This window comes from Nannobrachium achirus, assembly GCF_963921795.1.
Source record: "Nannobrachium achirus genome assembly, chromosome: 9".
NCBI lineage: Eukaryota > Metazoa > Chordata > Actinopteri > Myctophiformes > Myctophidae > Nannobrachium > Nannobrachium achirus.
The window spans coordinates 17,947,976-17,968,123 of record NC_137818.1 but is presented as its reverse complement, the minus strand read 5'-3'; the positions used below and the strand labels follow the sequence as shown (position 1 = coordinate 17,968,123).

Sequence of the window (20,148 nt, the reverse complement as noted above, 5' to 3'; positions counted from 1 at the left end):
AAAAGGAAACAAACATGCATAGAATCAGTGCTGTAATGTGATCTTGGTGCTACAACTTGTTTGGTGCATCAGCGAATCCAGTTTCATTGACTATACTGTTATATTGTCATGTTCCTATGTTGATTGCACTGTTCCGTCTCCCTTTTTTGGAGTTTATTTTTGCTTCAATGTTTCATATCCTGTTGGAGAAGAATTGTTTTGTTTCAGTTCGTTTAAGTATTTATAACCTGTAGAAGGCACAGTAAAGCTGTTACGGATAAATATTAAGCCTCACACATAACAGCATAATTCTCTGCGGTAAACAAACCCTTTAGCACCAATCAAGATAAAGCAGTTCCAGTGGTTGTCCTAAGATATCTGCACCATCATTCCATCAATTCCTGGCACTGCTTTGTTGCACCTACTGCACATTACATTGTTACTGCAATATAGAAATACTCTGTTGCAAATCTGTTGAGTAAAAGTATGAAAGTAGTAAATATGTTTGAAAATAGCAGATCTACAAGCTCACAACGTGACGCGTTGTTGAGCTTGTAGATCTGCTATTTTCAAATAGCCAAGGTATAAAATAGGGCTGAAGGGGTTTATGTATGCTTTATAATATTATAATTTACATCTGCAAAGTAACTAGCAAATAAAGTTTTCAAATAAATGTAGTGGAGTGAAAGTACAATATTTGGATCTGAGATGTGGTGGAGTAGAAGTAAAATTGGAAATACTCAAGTAAAGTACAAATACCTCAAAATTGTACTTAATTACAGTACTTAAGTAAATGTACTTACTTTACACCACTGGTGCCTCAGAATTCTTTGTTAATATTTGGAATTGATCAATGTCACTTGCACTTTACTTGGTATGTTCCTTTCCAGTCCAAAGTAGTCTCTTCACCAAATATATCAGATCTACAAGCTCACAACGCGTCACGCTGTGACGCGTTGTGAGCTTGTAGATCTGATATATTTGGTGAATGTTCCCCCCTGAACAGGGACGCTGGACTTTAAGTGGTTAAACGCCACGTATGACAAATATCTGTTCTAATGGAACCTGATATTCTCTCTCGTTTTCCTCATGACATAGTTTCTTAGGGGAAAATATTTACATATTTCGTACCGTTAATATGACATGAGGTGCTATAAAGTAACAATGTAATTCAGGAGTGCCGTGGATGGATATAAGTTATTTACAGGGGTGACCTGAGCCAGAAATGTTTGAAATCCTCTGCTGTATAGTGTAGGTTGCCAGCAGAGCGGGCCAAGTTTGTGTTCTTCTCACGTTGGAGGTGTTGTACCTCGCAGCAACCAACACTCAACGGGTTCCGCATGCTGTTGTATTTATAGCAGAGATGCCAGATCTTTGGGTCCGAAACCGATCGCCAATTTGGAGAAGTCCTAGACCACCGCGATTACCGATGTTTTGTCCCTTAATTGGTAAAAAAAATGCATTTTGAGTGAACAAACAACTTTTTACATAGATCCAAAAATGTACTTTAAAAGTTTTACTTTTTTTAACAACTCTAAATTCAAGCCCTGTTCAAGACTTTTTACTTTTCAAAACTTTTCAAAACTTTTCCAAGTGTTCACCTAATAACAACATGCCCAAAATAGTGATGCCAGGTTGAAAAGTGGCCAAAAGATTGGGACACATCAGTAGCTTAATCGGCGGCGCCATAAAGAAATATCATCCCATATAATATCGGTAAGACGGGTATATTGGTTGAGGCTCTATTTAACACTTGCGATACAATTATTTTTGTAATTATTTGAACATTTTAACCACGGCCGACCGTCGCGGCCCAGTGTCGCCGTGAAAAAAAAAAACATTTCTCTGCGATCGGAGGGTTTTTGGAAGTAGTGTTAACAGGGTATACTTTTCTCCTGTGTTCCTCTCTCTCATGCAGGCAGCGCCGGCACCTCTGTTATGTTCAACAAAAACGGCGACGCTCCGGGCCGCTACGACTTGTTCCAGTTCCAGATGTCCAACACCTCCACCCCAGAGTACAAGGTGATGGGCCAATGGGTGGAAACGCTCCAACTCAGGGTATGACACACATACACCTAAAGTTTACCATGAACCTCATTTACAGAGTGTGCACTTCACAACACCACCTTCTCAAACTTTGTTTTGCTTCTGTGTACAGCCTTTTACCCTGTTTCTGAAAGTATGCCCCATTTACCTGTCCAACAACACTTTTCTTAGAGATTCATATCATATGATACTATGACTTAAGTGTGAGCAACTTTTTGAAGAATATAACATTACAAATAAGAAATGACTAGATATCTGATATCTATTACTGTATTTAAACTGTGGTCATAACATCGGTTCATGTGGGTGGCTGTGGCGCAGTGAGTTAGAGCAGGTTGGCCAATGATCCGTGGGTCGCGGTTCAAATCCCGGCTCCTCCAGTCAACATGTCAAAGTGTTCTTTGGCAAGACACTGAACACTGTATTGCCTCCAATGGTGTTAGCTCGCCAGTTGCCATCATTGGAGTGTGAATGTGAGAAGTGAGGACGCTGGCGTTGACTGTTCGCCGCTTCACTTCCCAATGTATGAATGAATGGACCATTGTAAAGCGTTTTGAGTTCGCAACTTGCTTAGAAAAGCGCTATAAAAATGCAAACAGATGTTGCCAGATTTTGTGAGAGAAACAAGCAACCGGCCTATGGAAACAAGACAAAAAGAAGCGACTAGGACGCACAGGGTTCCCCAGCGAAATGACTTAATACAGCATCTATATCAGTTTGACCACTTTAAACCTATATCGGATATTTGAAAATAGCTGATCTACAATATCACAACATGTCGCAATGTGATGCATTGTGAGCTTGGAGGTCTTTGTAGATCTTAACATGAAATATTTCATATGGGTCTACAGAGAAATACATAATTATTAATATATATTAAGACAGGTATTTCCTGTTGTTTTACCACTGGATTAAACAACATTTGGAAGCAAGCCCAATTGGGCTGGCAATATTAATAATGGGAAATGTACTTGTCCAGAGGACACTGTGCCTCAAAAAGTTCATGTCAAGCCTTGTCATCAGCCTTGCCAGCCCTATTAAGCAATTACACCTTAGAAACAAACCCCCCCCCCAAAAAAAAAAACGCAACCCACAACTACCAATACCAAAGTAACTTTACAGCCCTTTAATTAAAGCCCCAAGTTGCTTAGAACAAGCGGCTAAACACTCGGGATCGCCACAGCATTCCTACGCTATTCGAATTCCAACTGTATTCGAATGCCGGCACCACTGTACTGTACCCCCTTCCCAAGTCTAATTTAAATGTAGCCTTGGAACCCGAGCGTCCCGATAATTATTATAATAATCAATGAAGGAGTTCAACGGCGCCTCAGAGCTCAAATTAACGGGAGGAGTCGACAACAACAACAAACCGACAAACACGGAGCAAAGCCGTACAGCGAGGCCCAAGGTGACAAATCTCGCCGCTGGTCTCCATGGCAACAACAGTGGCTGTTGGTCTCATTACTGTTTTTTCTTCCTCCCAGCAGCACACAGTGTGTAATCAGGAGCTTTCCAGAGAGCCCCATTCATTGTCCAAATAACAAATGACACCTCCCTGCCCCCAGATAAATGGCAGATGATAATCTACTCAGACACCCAAGCAACAACACATTAGTCATACAGGTACACACGACAGAAACCCATTGTAGACATTGTGTGCGTGTGTGACTGCTTGTGACTGTGTGTGTGTGTGTGTGTGTGTGTGTGTGTGTGTGTGTGTGTGTGTGTGTGCGTGTGTGCGCACACGCGTGTGTGTGTGGGTATTTGTAGACTTTGTGATGGCCAAAAAGCCTAGAACATAAGAGAGGTATTTGTTAATAAGATGTCTTATCTGTGGTGATTTACCTCGAGTTAGATGATTATGAAAAGCTTGTTTTGAAAAGCTTGTTTTGCAAGATATGTTTTGTTAAAGGAGCCTTTGTTGTGGCAGATTTTATTTGTCAAGCTTGGGAGAAATGACAAAACACACTGTCCAATTCTGAGCTGCAATTGAATGTGTTATGTGAATACATTTTAATCATGCTGTAAGTGTAAAGTGGTGTCTTTATAAATCTTTGAAGGTTGGACACTTTGGGCTATTTTTGCGGGTCAAAGTTCCTATACCCACTATTTGCTATAATTGCTACAATTTAGCATTGGACAAGTGTTGTTCCCGTGCAAAAGGTGCTATTTTGGGACACCTGCCTTATCCCTAAAACACCTGCGCTACCCGTTACATTATGCATAGGTGTGGTTTGGGTGTTACACCAATCAAACCAATCCAACCGTGACAGATGCCATTGCGGGTAGAGTGTAAGGGGTAAGGGCCCTTTGTGTGCAGGACGCGAAAAATAAAAGAATCAATCAATCAGTATACAGAAATTGAGGATGAGACATTTGTGAGCACAATCTTTCCTGGTCCTCACAAGAGACTTTAAAACAGATTTGGGGAGCTAGCCTTGCAATTATGAAAGATATTCAGGTTGGTGTTAGTGTTTTTCGAGGTTAGGTTTTGGGGGTCGAAGTTGAGGTTATGCCAATTTGTACTTAGTTGCGCGCCGATGTTGCACACCGAAAATAGCAGATCTACAGTACAAGCTCACAATGTGTCGTGCTGCGGCTCGTGCGTTTGTAGATCATTTACTGTATTTTCAGGGCATGATACTCGAGCACAACTAAATATGACTTCAAATATTTGTCCTACCAAGTATAGTAATACCAACATATGTGTGTGAGAGTGTGCGTGCGCCCTCGATTGTGTGCGTACGTGTTTGTGTGCACTGACCTGTGGTCGGGGCAGAATAAGTTAAGCCTTTGCTCGTGTTTGTACACGAAAAAATCAACAAATTAGACAAACCAACAAAAAAGAAAACGTGTTATAAACTTCACATCACTAAATTCACTTAATCGCAACACGGAGCGCAAACAAAACCGATAACGGCGATGGCGGTAATGACTCTTCAATCTGCCCTCTCATGCTGTCATTCTGATTTCATGGCAGGTAGTTTAGCAACATTCATTCCTTAATACCGCTTGACTTCGGGATGTCAGGGCCGTTAATGGCATAAGACATTTCAAACCATTAACTTTTTATTTGATTTTTAAGTGCTTTCCTTATTGCTTTAATAATCTTTGTCAGCTAGGGTTATTATTATTTTTCTAGGAATTGGCCTACACCAAGGGAGAGCAATAACTCTGCATGTGGGACCACATCAGAAATTAATCAGTCTTCTGCAGTGGTGTAAAGTACTTAAGTATTTGTACCAATTTCCAATACTTTTACTTCTACTCCACTACATCTCGGATCTAAATATTGTATTTTTACTCCACTACATTTATTTGAAAACTGTAGTTACTAGTTACTTTGCAGATATACATTTTAATATTATAAACATACTTAAAGGAGCTATAGTCAACTTTTTCATTTTGGCCGTTGTCAGGCTGACTTTGTTTACATCCCTCTTCTATTCTTTTATATGGAATCCATATAAACGAATAGAAGAGGGATGTAAACAAAGTCAGCCATTTTAAGGCAACACTTTAATACTTTTACTTTTGTACTTTAAGTACATTTTGAATTCCAGACTTTTACTTGTAACAGCGTATTTCTATGCAGTATTGTTACTTTTAATTAGGTAAAATACGTGAGTACTTTTTCCACCACTGGGCTTCTGTTAGGCCCTGACAAAAATCTACTTCAACTTCTGTTTCTTGCAGAGCTATTGCAGTTATGCTTTAAATAATAATGAGAATAAAATAAAAAAAAACGTATCAAATGTAAAAGCAACAATATGAAATATACATAAAGTGAAGACTAAACGTCTCCTCCTTGTCAGGCCAGACGATGGCTGCGGAATCCACAAGGCAAGGCCATTTGGTTTCTTTAGCACATTTCAACACCAAGGCATTTCAATGTGCTTTACACCGAATGTCAAGATAAGGAAACACATTGTAAAATGACATTAGGATACAATAAAACAAACAAAAGAAGCAAAAATACAATTATAGTGCAGAAGAGAACGAGAAAGAAAACAATAACTCAATGAAAGGCAGCAGTAAAACAACATAAAGGTCTTTAGCTGTGATTTAAAAGAACTAAGATTGGCAGCAGACCTGCGGTATTCTGGGAGTTTGTTTTCTGGATAATGTTGTGCATAGAAAATAAGCTGCTTCTTACACATTTAGTTTTGATATAGGGACATAAATAAGCAGACCTGGCCCCGGCCGCCGGCGTGATGGTCGCGGGTTTGAATTCCGACATTCCCCATTTCCTGCCAGTCTACTGTCCCATCAATAAAGCCATAAAAGCCCCAAATTAAATATTAAAAATAATATTAATAATATTTAACTCATTTAGTGCCAAACGACTTTCAGATCAACTATCTCACTATGGACTTCCCTGCCAAGCGACTTTAATCGACTTGTATATAATAATTTTTTTTTTTTTTTTTTTTTTTTGAAAAAATATTTTTGGACCCCATTAAATCTAGTAAACATGATTTCAATCGCGATGTTGCATGTTCCACCCCCATACAACCCCATCTTTCATACAGGGCAGCCATCTTTGCTCTATTTTCTCAAGAATGCCTGAACGGATTTCCAATCAGATTTTTTTGTTTGAAAGCTGTGAACAGCCTGCACAAACATGGTGCATGATCTGTGCATGGGCGTGCATGATCTGTGCACTATAAATTACATGGAAGTCTATGGAGACTTATGGCGGGGAGATCCCAAAGAAGGCATATTTAAATGGCAGTAAATTATTAAGAAGACCTTTCCCAGTTGACCTAAGAGGTTTAGATGGTTCATGATATCACTGTAATCGCACAAAGTATTATTTTATTAAAGACATGTGCCGTGATCCCCTCCCCTCCCTCAACATAATCATCGGGTATTATGATTACACTTGGAGGCATTTCTTTTTTCTTTTTTTTTAAGTGTACTGAAAGTGTTAAAATAGTTTTTATGTGGCCACACCCACCTGTTCATGAAGTATGCCTGGTTGTCGGGTGGTGACCCAGCTGAAGCCACACCCACAGCGTTGGGTGTATGGTAAAAAGGGGAGGGGATGATATTATGATGTCATTATATCGGTGTATTTCAACTGGGATTTTTGACTCGGAGGCTTTCAACTTTCAGGATTTGTTTTTAAAAATACACAGGGAATACACACCTGGGGTCTATTAGAGTAATATTAACTCCATAGACACATACAAAACAACAGAAAAAGTACAAAACTATTTCACCACCTCTTTAACAACTTGAACCTCAGCTACTGTAAGCGACATGTTGTGAGCTTAGTAGATCCGCTATTTCAAATTTAGCGAAGAGATTTAGTGTAGATGTGGGGAGGGGGGGAGCGGTCCAAGGACAGTTGCAACTCAGGTGAGTTTTTACTCAGGATAGAGGGTTTAAGTGGTGAATTCTCCCTCAGTGTCAGCAAATGACTTTCTGTGTTTTGTGATCTTGTGGGCCAGTAAATAACCAGTCCTGACCAGACGATCATTCGTCACATGGAGCTTTCTGAAAAGTCCTTGCTGTTACTGCAATTTCCATTGTGTAACTCTTCTGATTTACTTGCTTTCTCCGTGGATGACAAGGTCTTATATTTGTCATTGTCACTCAGTGACTTGACAGGTATTTAGTACACAATGTGCAGGATTACTTTGAGTATACTACTGTCCTGGATGGCATTGTTTGAGTTTTAAGCACAAGATGTGACTGTTTTTAGATGGCCTCGCGGGCCACACACACCGTATATCAGAACTTACAGGACCTTACCGGTGGGTTTGTATTTCTTGCCATTGAATATTATTCCTGTTCACATTACTGCTGAATTTTTTTTTTGTTCCATGTGTACACTCTCAAAGTTGATTGATTGACACTGATGATTTTAGAGTAGATTGAAGATAAAATCGTTTCACGACATTTTACAAAGGCTGAGAATCTCTGCTTTAAGCCACGAGTATTATCAGAGCCATCCGTGAGAACATACCTCTTATGAACGTGAGTGCAGATTAGAATCATCCACTTAGTACAACCGACTGACAGAAAGACATTAGTGGCTTCTGGAATGCATGGCGTCTCACATACTCACTCTGTCTGATTGAAGACAATAACAACATTATAAATAGAAATGCCTATGATAAGCGTTCACACTAGTAGGCACTAAATCCCAATTCTCCTCCATATTTGCTCAGAATTCTCTTCTCTGATTCATGTTTATCTTTCCTCCGCTTGCTTTAGACGAGTGTCTTATTTCATAGCTCAGTGGCTCTCTGTGTTCTTTATTAATGCCAATAACGACGCCGTGCGTTGCACCTCGTGTGCTTTCTTTTGTTTTCGTTTCGCCGAATGAAAGGTGAGCTCTTGTTTCCATGGTGATTTCAATTACCTTCAAGTATTGAGAAGACAAGTCCCGCTAGACCAAAAGGACAGGAGGAAAGTGCTCAGTGGTGCTATTTTTAGGCGGTTCCCACCTTGCCGTGCATTCTGCTGATGGTTTGATGTCTGATGAAAGTGTCATTGTGTTTCACACCGTGGCAGACAGAGGAAACCGTGAGTATCAAGTGGTGGCTTTGCTCAAATTGTGTTCCAACATCTTAGACATCTTGGAGGTTATATGCCTGATTTACACACTTGGTTGCAGTGTTGGAAGAAGTGCACAGATTATATGCTGTAATCGTCACTGTTGGGCAGAAACCTTGTATATACGTAAAGTAAAGCCCTGTTTCATCATACAAGACTGCCGCACAAAATGTGTTGAAATGTCTTATCGTTGAGCTAATAGAGCTTGCCTGCTTGCTCAGGGGAAACATTTTAAATTTGCGATCAGATCCTGTCTGGGTGAGACGTAACCTTTGACACTATCTAAATGTTTCAATAGAATATCATGAGACGAGAGACAACACAAGACCAATAGCAGATCTACAAGCTCACAATGCATCGCTAAAGTGACATTGTGAGCTTGTATATTGGCGAAATGTATATACTGTAGGTCTGAAGTTGTTTATGTAATATAAGTTTTGTAATAATAATCCAAATCTACAACTATCTGACAACTAGTAATTAATCCTTTCAAATAATTGTAGTGGAGTAAAATTATAATATTGGGATCCGAGATGTAGTGGAGTATAAGTAAAAGTATTGGAAATTGGAAATGCTCAGGTAAAGTACAAGTTCCTCAATATTGTACTGAAGTACAGGTCTTAAGTAAATGCACTTAGTTACTTTACACCACTGCTTCACATTGATTGATTGAATAATTTATTAGAAGTTTGCAATAGCAAAAAGTACAGTTTCATGACAGTACAAATCACTGGTACAAGGTCAACTAAAAGGAGATCCTAGAAAGCCCAGGCTTATTTCCACAGGAACCACACTTTAAGTATCTCATATAACATTGAAAGACAGACGGATAGAACATAGTACTTTATCTAGGATAATATCAGTTTCAAAAGCATAACATCAAATACAAAAAAATGCAGAAAAAAGAAAAGGGGGGGGGGGGGGGGGGGAGCATGGGGGCATAGTCTATTTACAAGTCACGGGTAGCAGCTGTCTGAAGGTGACTTTTCATACCAATTTTGAAGGAGGCTAGGGATTCCACATGTTGATGGTGTAGCAGGAGAACGAGTTAGAGCCTTGTTTAGTGTTAAATCTACGTTGATGATGATTAGTGGAGCTGCCTCTGGTGTTGTGATCGTGAACATCCTTGACCTTTAAGAAGTAGTTTGTCAGGTACATGGGAATCTTGGAGGTGTAGTGTATCTTGTACACCAGCCCCATTGCAAGATGCTGTACTCTATCAGCTACTTTGAGCCACCCCACGCTTTCGTGGTGATGATCGGTAAGGTGGGTCTGAGGAGGGAGACCAAGCACAACCCTAATTATATTGATCAGCGGGGCAACCCTTTGCAAGAAGCGAATTCGTTGGTTGACTTTATTGAGCACCAGAAACCTGCCCATGCTGTATGGAGCTCGTACTGTAGGTCTGTTATTTCCAGGGTGCGACACGGCCGGAAGCACAACTACGTATAAATCAGGTTTTATTATCGTGAACCCGTGGCCTTTCGCCGAGAGGCGTGTCATGACACTTCATCATTATCAACGTGACATCGTATATCTACTGTATGGTGCCATTGCACCCGTCCATCCATTCATCTGCCTTTTTTCCTCAAGTCAAGTCAATTCACTTCAATTCCAAGGAGCTTTATTGGCACGAGGAAACACGTTTGCTAAAGCAAATGTGAAGAAACTAGACCAGGTCAACCTGGTTGTGCCAGACCCCCTGTCTGTCATCATCATTTATGACATCATGCCTTTTGTAGGCATGTCATCATTATGTCATCATCATATATACCCTTTATATAGAAAAGGGACAGACCGACATTTGCTTATGTAGGCCTACCCATTTCATGGGTCTGGCAAAAAGAACTGTCAAAACTCAGAAGGGAATGAAACCAAAAAGTGGAAACGGAGCATTTGTCACTTTGCTTGCATTTGATGTTAGAAATAATTATACTGTACATGTAGGCAGGGGTAGCAGCTTGGTATGCCTTTGAAACGAATAGCAGCACTTTTTCAAATGTATTTGAAATAGCACAGATTTTTTTTTATTATATTCATAATCCATTAAGAAGAGAAAGCATCTGTGTCATTTTAGATTTTAGCGTTGGCTATTCAAAAATCACACCTAGTGTGAAGTGAGCGGTGCTATTTATGAGTTAATTTCATCAAGCGTCCCGCTAGCTTGGCCAATGTGCCCCTGGGCACAAACTTTGAGCCGTTTGTGCCAAGATGTTGGCCATATCTAGGCCAGATGTAGGGCATGCTTCAGTTTACGTTAGGGACCGTACATTCTTTGGGAACTGGACAAAGCCAGATGCTGGAGCTCCTTCCAGGAGCACCGCTCAAAAATAGCACAGATATAGTGACTCAAGTCACAGTGCTTGACTTGGTGCCGCGCTGTGTGCTTGTACATCTGATATTTTATAACATTTTTGAAAAATCTTGAATAAATTTGAAGTACGAAGCACTTTGAGAAGTACTAATTTAGAAGGCGTTTGTAGAGTCAGCCTCAAGTCTTTATGGGTTAATGGTGGCTGGTCTGTTCGTGCTTACAGTAGCTCTAAGATCAACTCGGTGCAGATAAATGCAGGAACACACATTATGATTAGTAGTCCTTTAATTAGAGGTTGTGTTCCATTAATTATTCTCCCGTCACAACCTCTCATGAATCTCGCTGCTGTTTACACATTGTCGATCTTCACCCAGCAGAGATGGGAGTTTTTCTTTACAAGATGTGAAGGCTTCAAATCTAGTCGTACATTGCGCTGATCAGAGCAATGGTCACATCAGAGTTATAGCCTTTTGAAGTGTTAAACACTGCAGTAACACTGCTGTAGCGCCCCATATGTGTGCAGTTTAGGTTTTTGGGTGTAACTATTCTCATGGCAGCTTGCTGAACAGTATCTGTGCAAAGTTTGGTGTGTGCAAAGTTTGGTGCAGATCGGAGCAACGGTACACCTGTGGCCCCTGACATGGCCCCTGACGGCCGCACATGGCCCCTGGTGTCAGATCCCTGATCATGTTTTCAAACTCTTTTTGTGTGTTTTGTGATCTGTGGGGAGTACAGTATGTGTTTCTGATGTGTCCTCTCTCTCTCTCTCTCTCTCTCTCTCTCTCTCTCTCTCTCTTTCTCTCTCTCTCTCCCTCTTGTTTCCTCCTGTCCTCCGGGGGGCGCTCTCTCTCAGCTGGAGGACCTCCAGTGGCCAGATGGCGAGCAGGACGCGCCCATCTCCGTGTGCAGCCTGCCCTGCAAGAATGGCGAGAGGAAGAAGAGAGTGAAAGGTACGGTGGTGGCGGATGTACTCTGTCACAAGTAAAATGTCTGCATTCAAAGGCTGGCATCAAAATACAGTATACTTTAAGTCACAAATATGATAATATAGCATAAAAGAAAAACGGTTTCACACTCAACCCCTATTTTTTACCTTTTTGACAAATCTGTGAAAAACTGTGAATCATTTTGATAACGGTTTAACTCAAATCTTCTCTTGTGGGGGTCTGTGGCATAAGATCTTTTCAGATGGGGGTCTGTGGCCAAATATGCATTTTGGACATGAAAAAGTTTGAGAGCCACGTGACTGACTCACACCGACCTTCAAGTACCGTATGCTTCAGGGACGTTAATGTTAGTAGCCGACCTACTGGCTTACAAGCTTGTACAGTAGATCGGATATTGCCGTTGCGCGACACCTCTATGTATCCACGAGTTTCCAACGCCCCATAGTGCATTGCGCAGACGCTGTACCGAGCTTCCGGCGCCGCAGCCGAGTGTGATTTACACGCTCACAACGGTTGCATCTGCGACGCGACGTGAGCTTGTATGTCTGCTGTTAAACCGGAAGTGTGGTCCAAACAGGTCCAAATAATCTCCAGTAAACTCCCGCGGAAACAGGTGGATATAATCAATTATTTACTGGAGATGTGGCATGCGCCATGGATTACTACACAGAGGGCATTTCTTCTCAACATGAAATAGCTTCATTCAAGTTCAGGAGAGAGTCCGGAAAAGGCAATCCTCTGCTGCCTTTGGGTATGGCTGGGAAAGGAGGCATTTGCATTTTTCTTTGACCACAGTACATGCATGCATTCATGGTCTGGTGAGGGCAGGGGCTCAAGCTCTACCTTTGATGTCTATGCGTCCACGTTGCCTGCAGTGCACGTTGCCTGCAGTACTTAACTTGAGTCTAAATCGGTTTTGAGGAAAAGTGAATAAAAACTAAGCTGTGAAGACTAAAACTATGACTACAGCAAATATATTTAGTTTGGCCAACAAATAAAAACTAGACTGAAATGTTAGGGAGGGACTAGTGGAGAAGAGATCCAGTAGAACTAAAAGACGAGTCATTTTATGAGTGGTTATGCTCTGAAAATAGTAGATCTACAAGCTTTCAGCGCACCGTGAGCTTGTAGATCAGCTACTTTAAGCATGCAACCAAGTGTAAAATCAGGCATTATGATGCCATAATGCCTGCCAAAATACATTTTAGTAAATGGTACATTATAGAGGGTTAAACTCAATTGGCCACTCACTTTATCACTCAACTTGCCACTCGACTTGCCATTGACTTTATGCATGCACATACCCTCTAATGCAGGGGTGGGCAACTTTGATGATGGCGAGGGCCACTATATTTCCACCTTCACTCCAGAGGGCCACATTGCATAGTGCTACGTCCTACTTTGTCAGTCTACTATCTCATACAAAAGAAGCAAAAATAGCAGATCTACAAGCTCAGCTTGTAGATCGGCTATTTTTGCTTCTTTTGAATTGGAATCCTGAATTATTTTTTGTTTTTTTTTAATTGGAATACTGAAATGTAACACTTTGATTTAATTTAAAACACATTTAGTTATATACTCATGTTAACTTTATGAACTTAACACATATGGTGCCAACCCTGAGTTTCCCGAGTTTGTATTGGTACTACTGCTGTGCCAACCCCGAGTTTCCCGAGTTTGGGCCGTTTTTGAAAAAAATAAAAATAAAATAAAAAATCATTTTTTTTTTTTTTCAAAAACTTTTTTGGGACCTCCAGAAATGTGTTAGGCATGATCGCGATCGCGAAATTGCATGTTTAACCCCCATACCAACCCATTCTTTCAAAGATGGCAGCCATGTTTGTTTACATCTGAAGAAAACATAATGGCTCATAAATCATGAATGCCTGAACGGATTTCCAAGCGGATTTTTTTTGTTTGAAAGCTGTGAACAGCATCTACACACGTGGTGCATCATCTAGGCATGGGCGTGCACAATCCGTGCACTATAAATTACATGGAGATCTATGGAGACCATGGCATCGTGGGACATTGAAGAGAAAAAATCATTGCAACATAAGTGTTAAATACAAATACATTGGACATAAAAATAAATAAATAAATACTACTTTACTTTAGTCATTAAGCTACTAATTTAGTCTGACGGAATTAAACCAGGTCATGTTAGGAATTGTAATAGCTGAAATCAATAATATATCAGTATTCCGGTATTAACCTGCGGGCCGCATTAAGTGAAGGTGGGGCCGCCAGTTGCCCATGTATGCTCTAATGACTATTCACTTTCCGCCGCTCTCACAGGTGTGCCGTGCTGCTGGCACTGCGAGCTGTGCGACGGCTACCAGTACCGTCACGACGAGACCTCGTGCCGCCTGTGCGCCTACAACCTGCGCCCCAACGCCAACCGCACGGCGTGCCAGCCCATCCCCGTGGTCAAGCTGGAGTGGCACTCGCCCTGGGCCGTCATCCCCGTCTTCCTTGCCATGCTGGGCATCGTGGCCACCATCTTCGTGGTGGCCACCTTCGTGCGCCACAACGACACGCCCATCGTGCGGGCGTGTGGCCGCGAGCTGAGCTACGTGCTGCTGACGGGTATCTTCCTCTGCTACATCATCACCTTCCTCATGATCGCCAAGCCCGACGTGGGCGTCTGCTCCTTCAGGTATGTCTGACTGCTCCTTCTGGCATGTTCTCTTTTTTGGGGGTTTTCAATTTTGGTTTAGTTTTGATTCAGGTTTGCTAGTTTAGTTTTATTTTATTTTTTATATTTCTACGGCAGAGGAGAGAGACACTGGAGCAGCTCGGACAATTAAAGCCTTTTATTCGGGTGCTAGTGTTAAGGAGAAATATGAAGTCCATTCCAAGATGAGTAGCAGCATGTCCAGGTTTATTTAGAGGCAATAGCAACAAGTCCATAATACAGCATATGCAACTCAAGTCTCAAGCCTTGTCTGCCCTCACAGCCTTATGCCTGGATACAGACCTCCCCCATGTTCCCCCAACTCTAAAATACATCAGTCCTTATAGTCCACAGTGATCCCTCCTTCAACATAGGTGGGGAAGAGACAGTCTTTGAAACTGCCAGATCTAACTGCTGCATAACACAGACAACTCACAACAAAGTCATAGTAGGTGGCATATATAATGACAGGAACTCGCATCACTATGCTATATCAAAAGTATATTAACAGCTGCAGGAGATCCACTCATGCATCGTGCCACGGGAAACAGTCACACCTAATAGTCACATAGTATGACAAGACTGTCATAGATCAAATAACATTTTTGTTAACTAGAATGTTTTACTACAATGCCCATATTTTCCTCGACACTAGTACAAAAAATAATGACTGATTTTTCAATGCTACTGCATCTTCTTCATAAGCAAGATGCAGCTCCAGTCTCTCTCTCCTCTGCACGCTTTAGTGTTGTATTTATTGCATTACTGGGTTTTTGTCGGGTGGTGAGATTCAAAACTCACACCTGCGGTCAGAGCTAGTTCCCATTGATCCCATAGCAGTTGGTCGAGGCACAACACACCTTCCTTTTAGATGAAGACTTCAAAATTAAGCTATGTATTAAAAATACATTTCATGACATCTTTAAGTACTGTATAATAACTGTTAGTGAGGGGCAAAAGAAGGACAACAGAAATATGTGTGTGGGTAAGAATTAATTGGAATAACGACTAAATTGGGGAGAAAAAAGAATTGGCTACTCTATAGTTAAAAAAAAACACGGGACCGACAACCTCTCTCGTTCAAACAGTTTACTGAGATTTGAATGAGCACAGTACAGTACAATGCTTGTGTGTATGTGTGTGTGTGTGTGTGCGTGCGTGCGTGCGTGTTTGTGTCTGCGATGATACAGAAATGAAATGATTACAGCAACCAATCAACCTTGACAAAGGCCTTATGCTTGCGTGCATCATGAATTATTGTACACATGCGATTCCCAATGAAATGTATCACTCTGCCAGCGCTTGGCAATAAGCAGCATGCAAAGAACATGAATTATACATAAACAACTTATCAGAATGAATGATGAACTAGGCCTAATGCCAATTGTTCAATTCCACACTTGATGTCATGCTACGACACAAACGGAAGAACATAAACAATATAGGGTCTATACCATTATGGAATAAACATCAGCATTACCCCGGCTTAGTCACGTAAAACTGATGCACTTAAAATGAATTTATAGCTTCCATTCTTTGTTCCAAACAAATTAGAATCAAGTAAACACTTAAATATCGCCGCTGTCGTACTACTGTCAATCATACGGCATTTACATTTTTGCATAAACATACCATTACAAAACAGGACATCAAAGGCGCATTAAACACGCAACATAAACGTCATTATGAAACAGAAAACACAGCGCACTTCTGCAAGGAACCATATGGAAAAGGATGCAGAAACACATCAAAGTAGCATATATACAGTACCGGTATACAGTATGTACAAACGGGTTATACAAAGAGAAAAGGAAATAGACATACAGAGAGAGGAATAAATGCATTCATTTTTAGTAGTTTACAGATAGTTGTAATACAATGACCACAACAAAAGCTTTGCTCAGGTTTCATCATTACCTCTAGACGTATCCACCAAAAAGATCCATTTTGATTTTAACTTCAACTCTGAAAGAAAAGACAGACACACACGCTGTCTGCCTTCTAAAACCCTTCATTGGTCATCTCTGTATTTCATCCTCAACAACAACCTTGTGTTGCTTATTTGACATAATCACAATTATTTTGTCATAATCATCCTAATTGTTTCCATGTTGAAAAATAGTCATATAAACATTTCAAACATTTTCAAAAATAGTGGAAACAGTCGATCTACAAGCTCACAACGCGTCGCTGTTTCCACTATCAATGTTCTTTTTTTTAAGTATAAAGTTGTCAAATATGCCAGTAATGTCTTTGTATATTTAGGTTATGCGTCATAATACATCAATACAAAAAGCAAGGTCAATACATCAGTCAATACATCAAATGCATAGAAATATCAATCTAGACAATAATAACGTAGGTAGATCAAGCACCTAGTCAGTAAAAAAGCTTTATATAAAAACAAAAAATGCTGTTTAGCTTTCGTGTGTTCATTGGGGGGTGGGCGAGTGCTACGGTAAGTGCTTTGGGCTTAGGTGGAGTCTGAAGAGGTGAGTCTTCAGGCCGTGGAGGAAGCTAGGGAGTGAGTCCGTTGTTCTTAGTGCAGGGGTCTTAAACAGGGGGTCCGGGACCCATAGGGGGTCTTCAGAATTACAACAGGGGTCCTCCAAATCTTTGTGTGATTGAAGCTTTTTTTTCTCCTTTTCTATATTAACCCTTTGAGCCCTAGCGTCCATATTCTGAGAACCTAAGCCAAAAATAGCAGATCTACCGCGAGGCGTTGTGAGCTGGTAGATTGGCTATTTCCAGCAAAGAGTTTTGGTGTAGAGGGGGAAAAAGAGCAGACTAATTACAGAGTGAAAGGTCAAGTTTATTAAGTATTGACGTTTTAAGTGGTTAAATATCTGGAAACACAAATTTAGATGTACCCAAAATACACCAACGATTGTGCTGTCAAACGATGAAACTAAACAATATGGTATCTATGGGTTGTGGTAGAGATGAAGCAGGGGTCCCTGCTTCATCTCTCTCTCGACTAAGGGGCCCTTGGCCTGAAAATCCCTGAAAAAAGACCCCTGTTTTAGCGCTGTAGGGAGTTTATTCCACAGTTGGTGATCTCTGCATCCACAACAACAACAACAGCATGTGTTTTGCTCCCTCTCCTTCCCAGACGGATCTTCCTGGGCCTGGGCATGTGCATCAGCTACGCGGCGCTGCTCACCAAGACCAACCGCATCTACCGCATCTTCGAGCGGGGCAAGCAGACGGTTGCGGCGCCGCGCTTCATCAGCCCCACCTCGCAGATCGCCATCGCCGCCAGCCTCATCTGCGTGCAGCTGCTGGGCGTGCTGGTGTGGTTCGCCGTGGACCCGCCCAACACCATCGTGGACTACGACGAGCACAAGACCATGAACCCCCTGCTGGCGCGCGGCATGCTCAAGTGTGACATCACAGACCTGCAGATCATCTGCTCGCTGGGATACAGGTGGGCTTGTTGTGGCTGGAAGAGGAGGCAGTGGTGGGAAAAAGTGCTCACTTTGTTTCTTAACAAAAAAAGAAAACCTTTTATACCGATTTAAATCTGGAACCGTATTACGTAACTACAGTATACCTTTCTTACCCCTCCGTTTGGGGTTCTTGTTGCCATGTACAGTATAGCAACATCATTATTACAAGTACAAGTACTGGTATCAAAATGTACTTAAAGTAGCATAAAGTAAATTACTCATTATGCAGGATGTTCCTTTTCAAGTTTTCAAATGTATAAAATGTATAAAAAATCTATTGAAAATAGATGCTCTACAAGATCACAATGCGTTGCATCCTGAGTTGCAATGCATTGTGAGCTTGTAGATCTGCCGTTCGGCTGCCGTGTTAAGTGGTGACATGGGTGGGCCACAAAAAAAAACACTTTTGAGGTTTTCCGAGTCGGGCGACAATGGTCCAGAAAAAGGTTGAGAAGCCTCCTGCCTCACAGCATCCCTCTCACAGTAGCCTCGCGTAGCCAGACAACTATTCCACAATCTCTGAATGCTATATAGTCTGGAAATACAGCTCTTGAACGGCGAGTAATGGAAACTGGCATTTCCGTTCATGAAAATATAGTTTAAAATGGAATTTCTGCTAAGCAGCAAGCTAAATATGCTTAGATGATTTTTGGAGCTGTGTGAAGCACAGGCTCCCTATACGTGGCTGTGTGGGTCTGTGTGTGTGTGTGTCTGTGTGTGTGTCTGTGTGTATGTAGCCTGAACTTCCTAAACTTCGGCACGCCACTAGTCCCACAGTTTTGCCACCACACACTCGCGCCATATGTCAAATCGACCGGCTTACTCGGGAATCGTGGGCTATTACTTTTCTAAGAGAAAGGTTCTATAGTTTAATTGATATTAATTTATTAGTGAATTAATTTTCCCCATTGACTTATAATGGGAATCGCAAAAACTCACATTCAATTATTTGTCTCTCGCAAACCATAGGGGCTAGAGTTTCAAGACTTGGAGAGGAGGTTCATAATGATTTCAAGGATTAAATGAAAAATAATTGTGTCATTTGGCCGCATGGTGGCGCCATAACACCCCACTTTACGTTTTGGCCTGTAACTCTTGAACCGTAGGTCGGAAAATTAAAAATATTTTTTCCCTGGATTCCTTGGGTCATGACGCATCTCCCCATATAGGCCACGCCCATTTGCGCCATGATAGATTTTCCGCCATCTTGAATTTTCTCCAAAACACACTTTTTGCTCCTTTTCCTACATATTTTCTTCAAATGTCACAAAAATCGGTACACATGATCCACACACACACACACACACACACACACACACACACACACAGCTCCACTTCACACGGGTGTGATTTTTTTATTTATATTAGGATAAATGTGTGCAATGTTAAAAACGAAACAGAAGTGGGGAGGAGGCTTCCCATGCCGGATACTCATCATAAGACTTCCGTTGCCCCAGACTGTATGACGGGAGCATTTGCAAATCATGGGAGTCAACAGTCTGGCCACGCCAGACTATTCTCCCAGCATCCTGACCGTAGCGTATCCTTTTCTCCCAGCATCCTGCTGATGGTCACCTGCACCATCTACGCCATCAAGACGCGAGACGTGCCGGAGGACTTCAACGAGGCCAAGCCCATCGGCTTCACCATGTACACCACCTGCATCGTGTGGCTGGCTTTCATCCCCATCTTCTTTGGCACCGCCCAGTCTGCCGAGAAGGTGAGTCATCTCTGCATGTCTCTCTCTCTGTATCTGTCTCTCTCTCTCTCTCTCTTTGTCTCTGTCTCTCGCTGTCGCTGTGTCTCTCTTTCTCTCTCTCCCTCTATCAGCCTATATTTTTCTCTGTGTGTGTGCCTGTCTGTTTTTCACTTTGTCTGTCTCTATCTAACTGTCTATCACTCTCTGTCTGTCTGTCTGTCTGTCTGTCTGTCTGTCTGTCTGTCTGTCTGTCTGACTTTCTCTCTCTCTCTCTCACTATCTCTCTTGCCGTGTCAATTGCGATCATTATCTCTCTCTCTCTCTCTCTCTCTCTCTCTCTCTCTCTCTCTCTCTCTCTCTCTCACTATCTCTCTTGCCGTGTCAATTGCGATCATTACCTCTCTCTCTCTCTCTCTCTCTCTCTCTCTCTCTCTGTCTTGCACCCACAATCCATCCATATATCTTTC

The 20,148-nt window shown here is 41.6% G+C and overlaps 1 protein-coding gene across 1 annotated transcript in view; it reads left to right on the top strand.

Annotated features, from left to right (window-relative positions):
* Positions 1-20,148, top strand: part of LOC308291696 (metabotropic glutamate receptor 7-like) — a 202,043-nt gene that overhangs the window by 139,778 nt on the left and 42,117 nt on the right. The window contains exons 7-11 of the mRNA XM_080733806.1: positions 1,902-2,037; positions 11,763-11,859; positions 14,155-14,515; positions 17,646-17,960; positions 19,540-19,702. Coding sequence (XP_080589932.1) covers positions 1,902-2,037; positions 11,763-11,859; positions 14,155-14,515; positions 17,646-17,960; positions 19,540-19,702 — 1,072 coding nt within the window. The remainder of the gene's footprint in view (positions 1-1,901; positions 2,038-11,762; positions 11,860-14,154; positions 14,516-17,645; positions 17,961-19,539; positions 19,703-20,148) is intronic.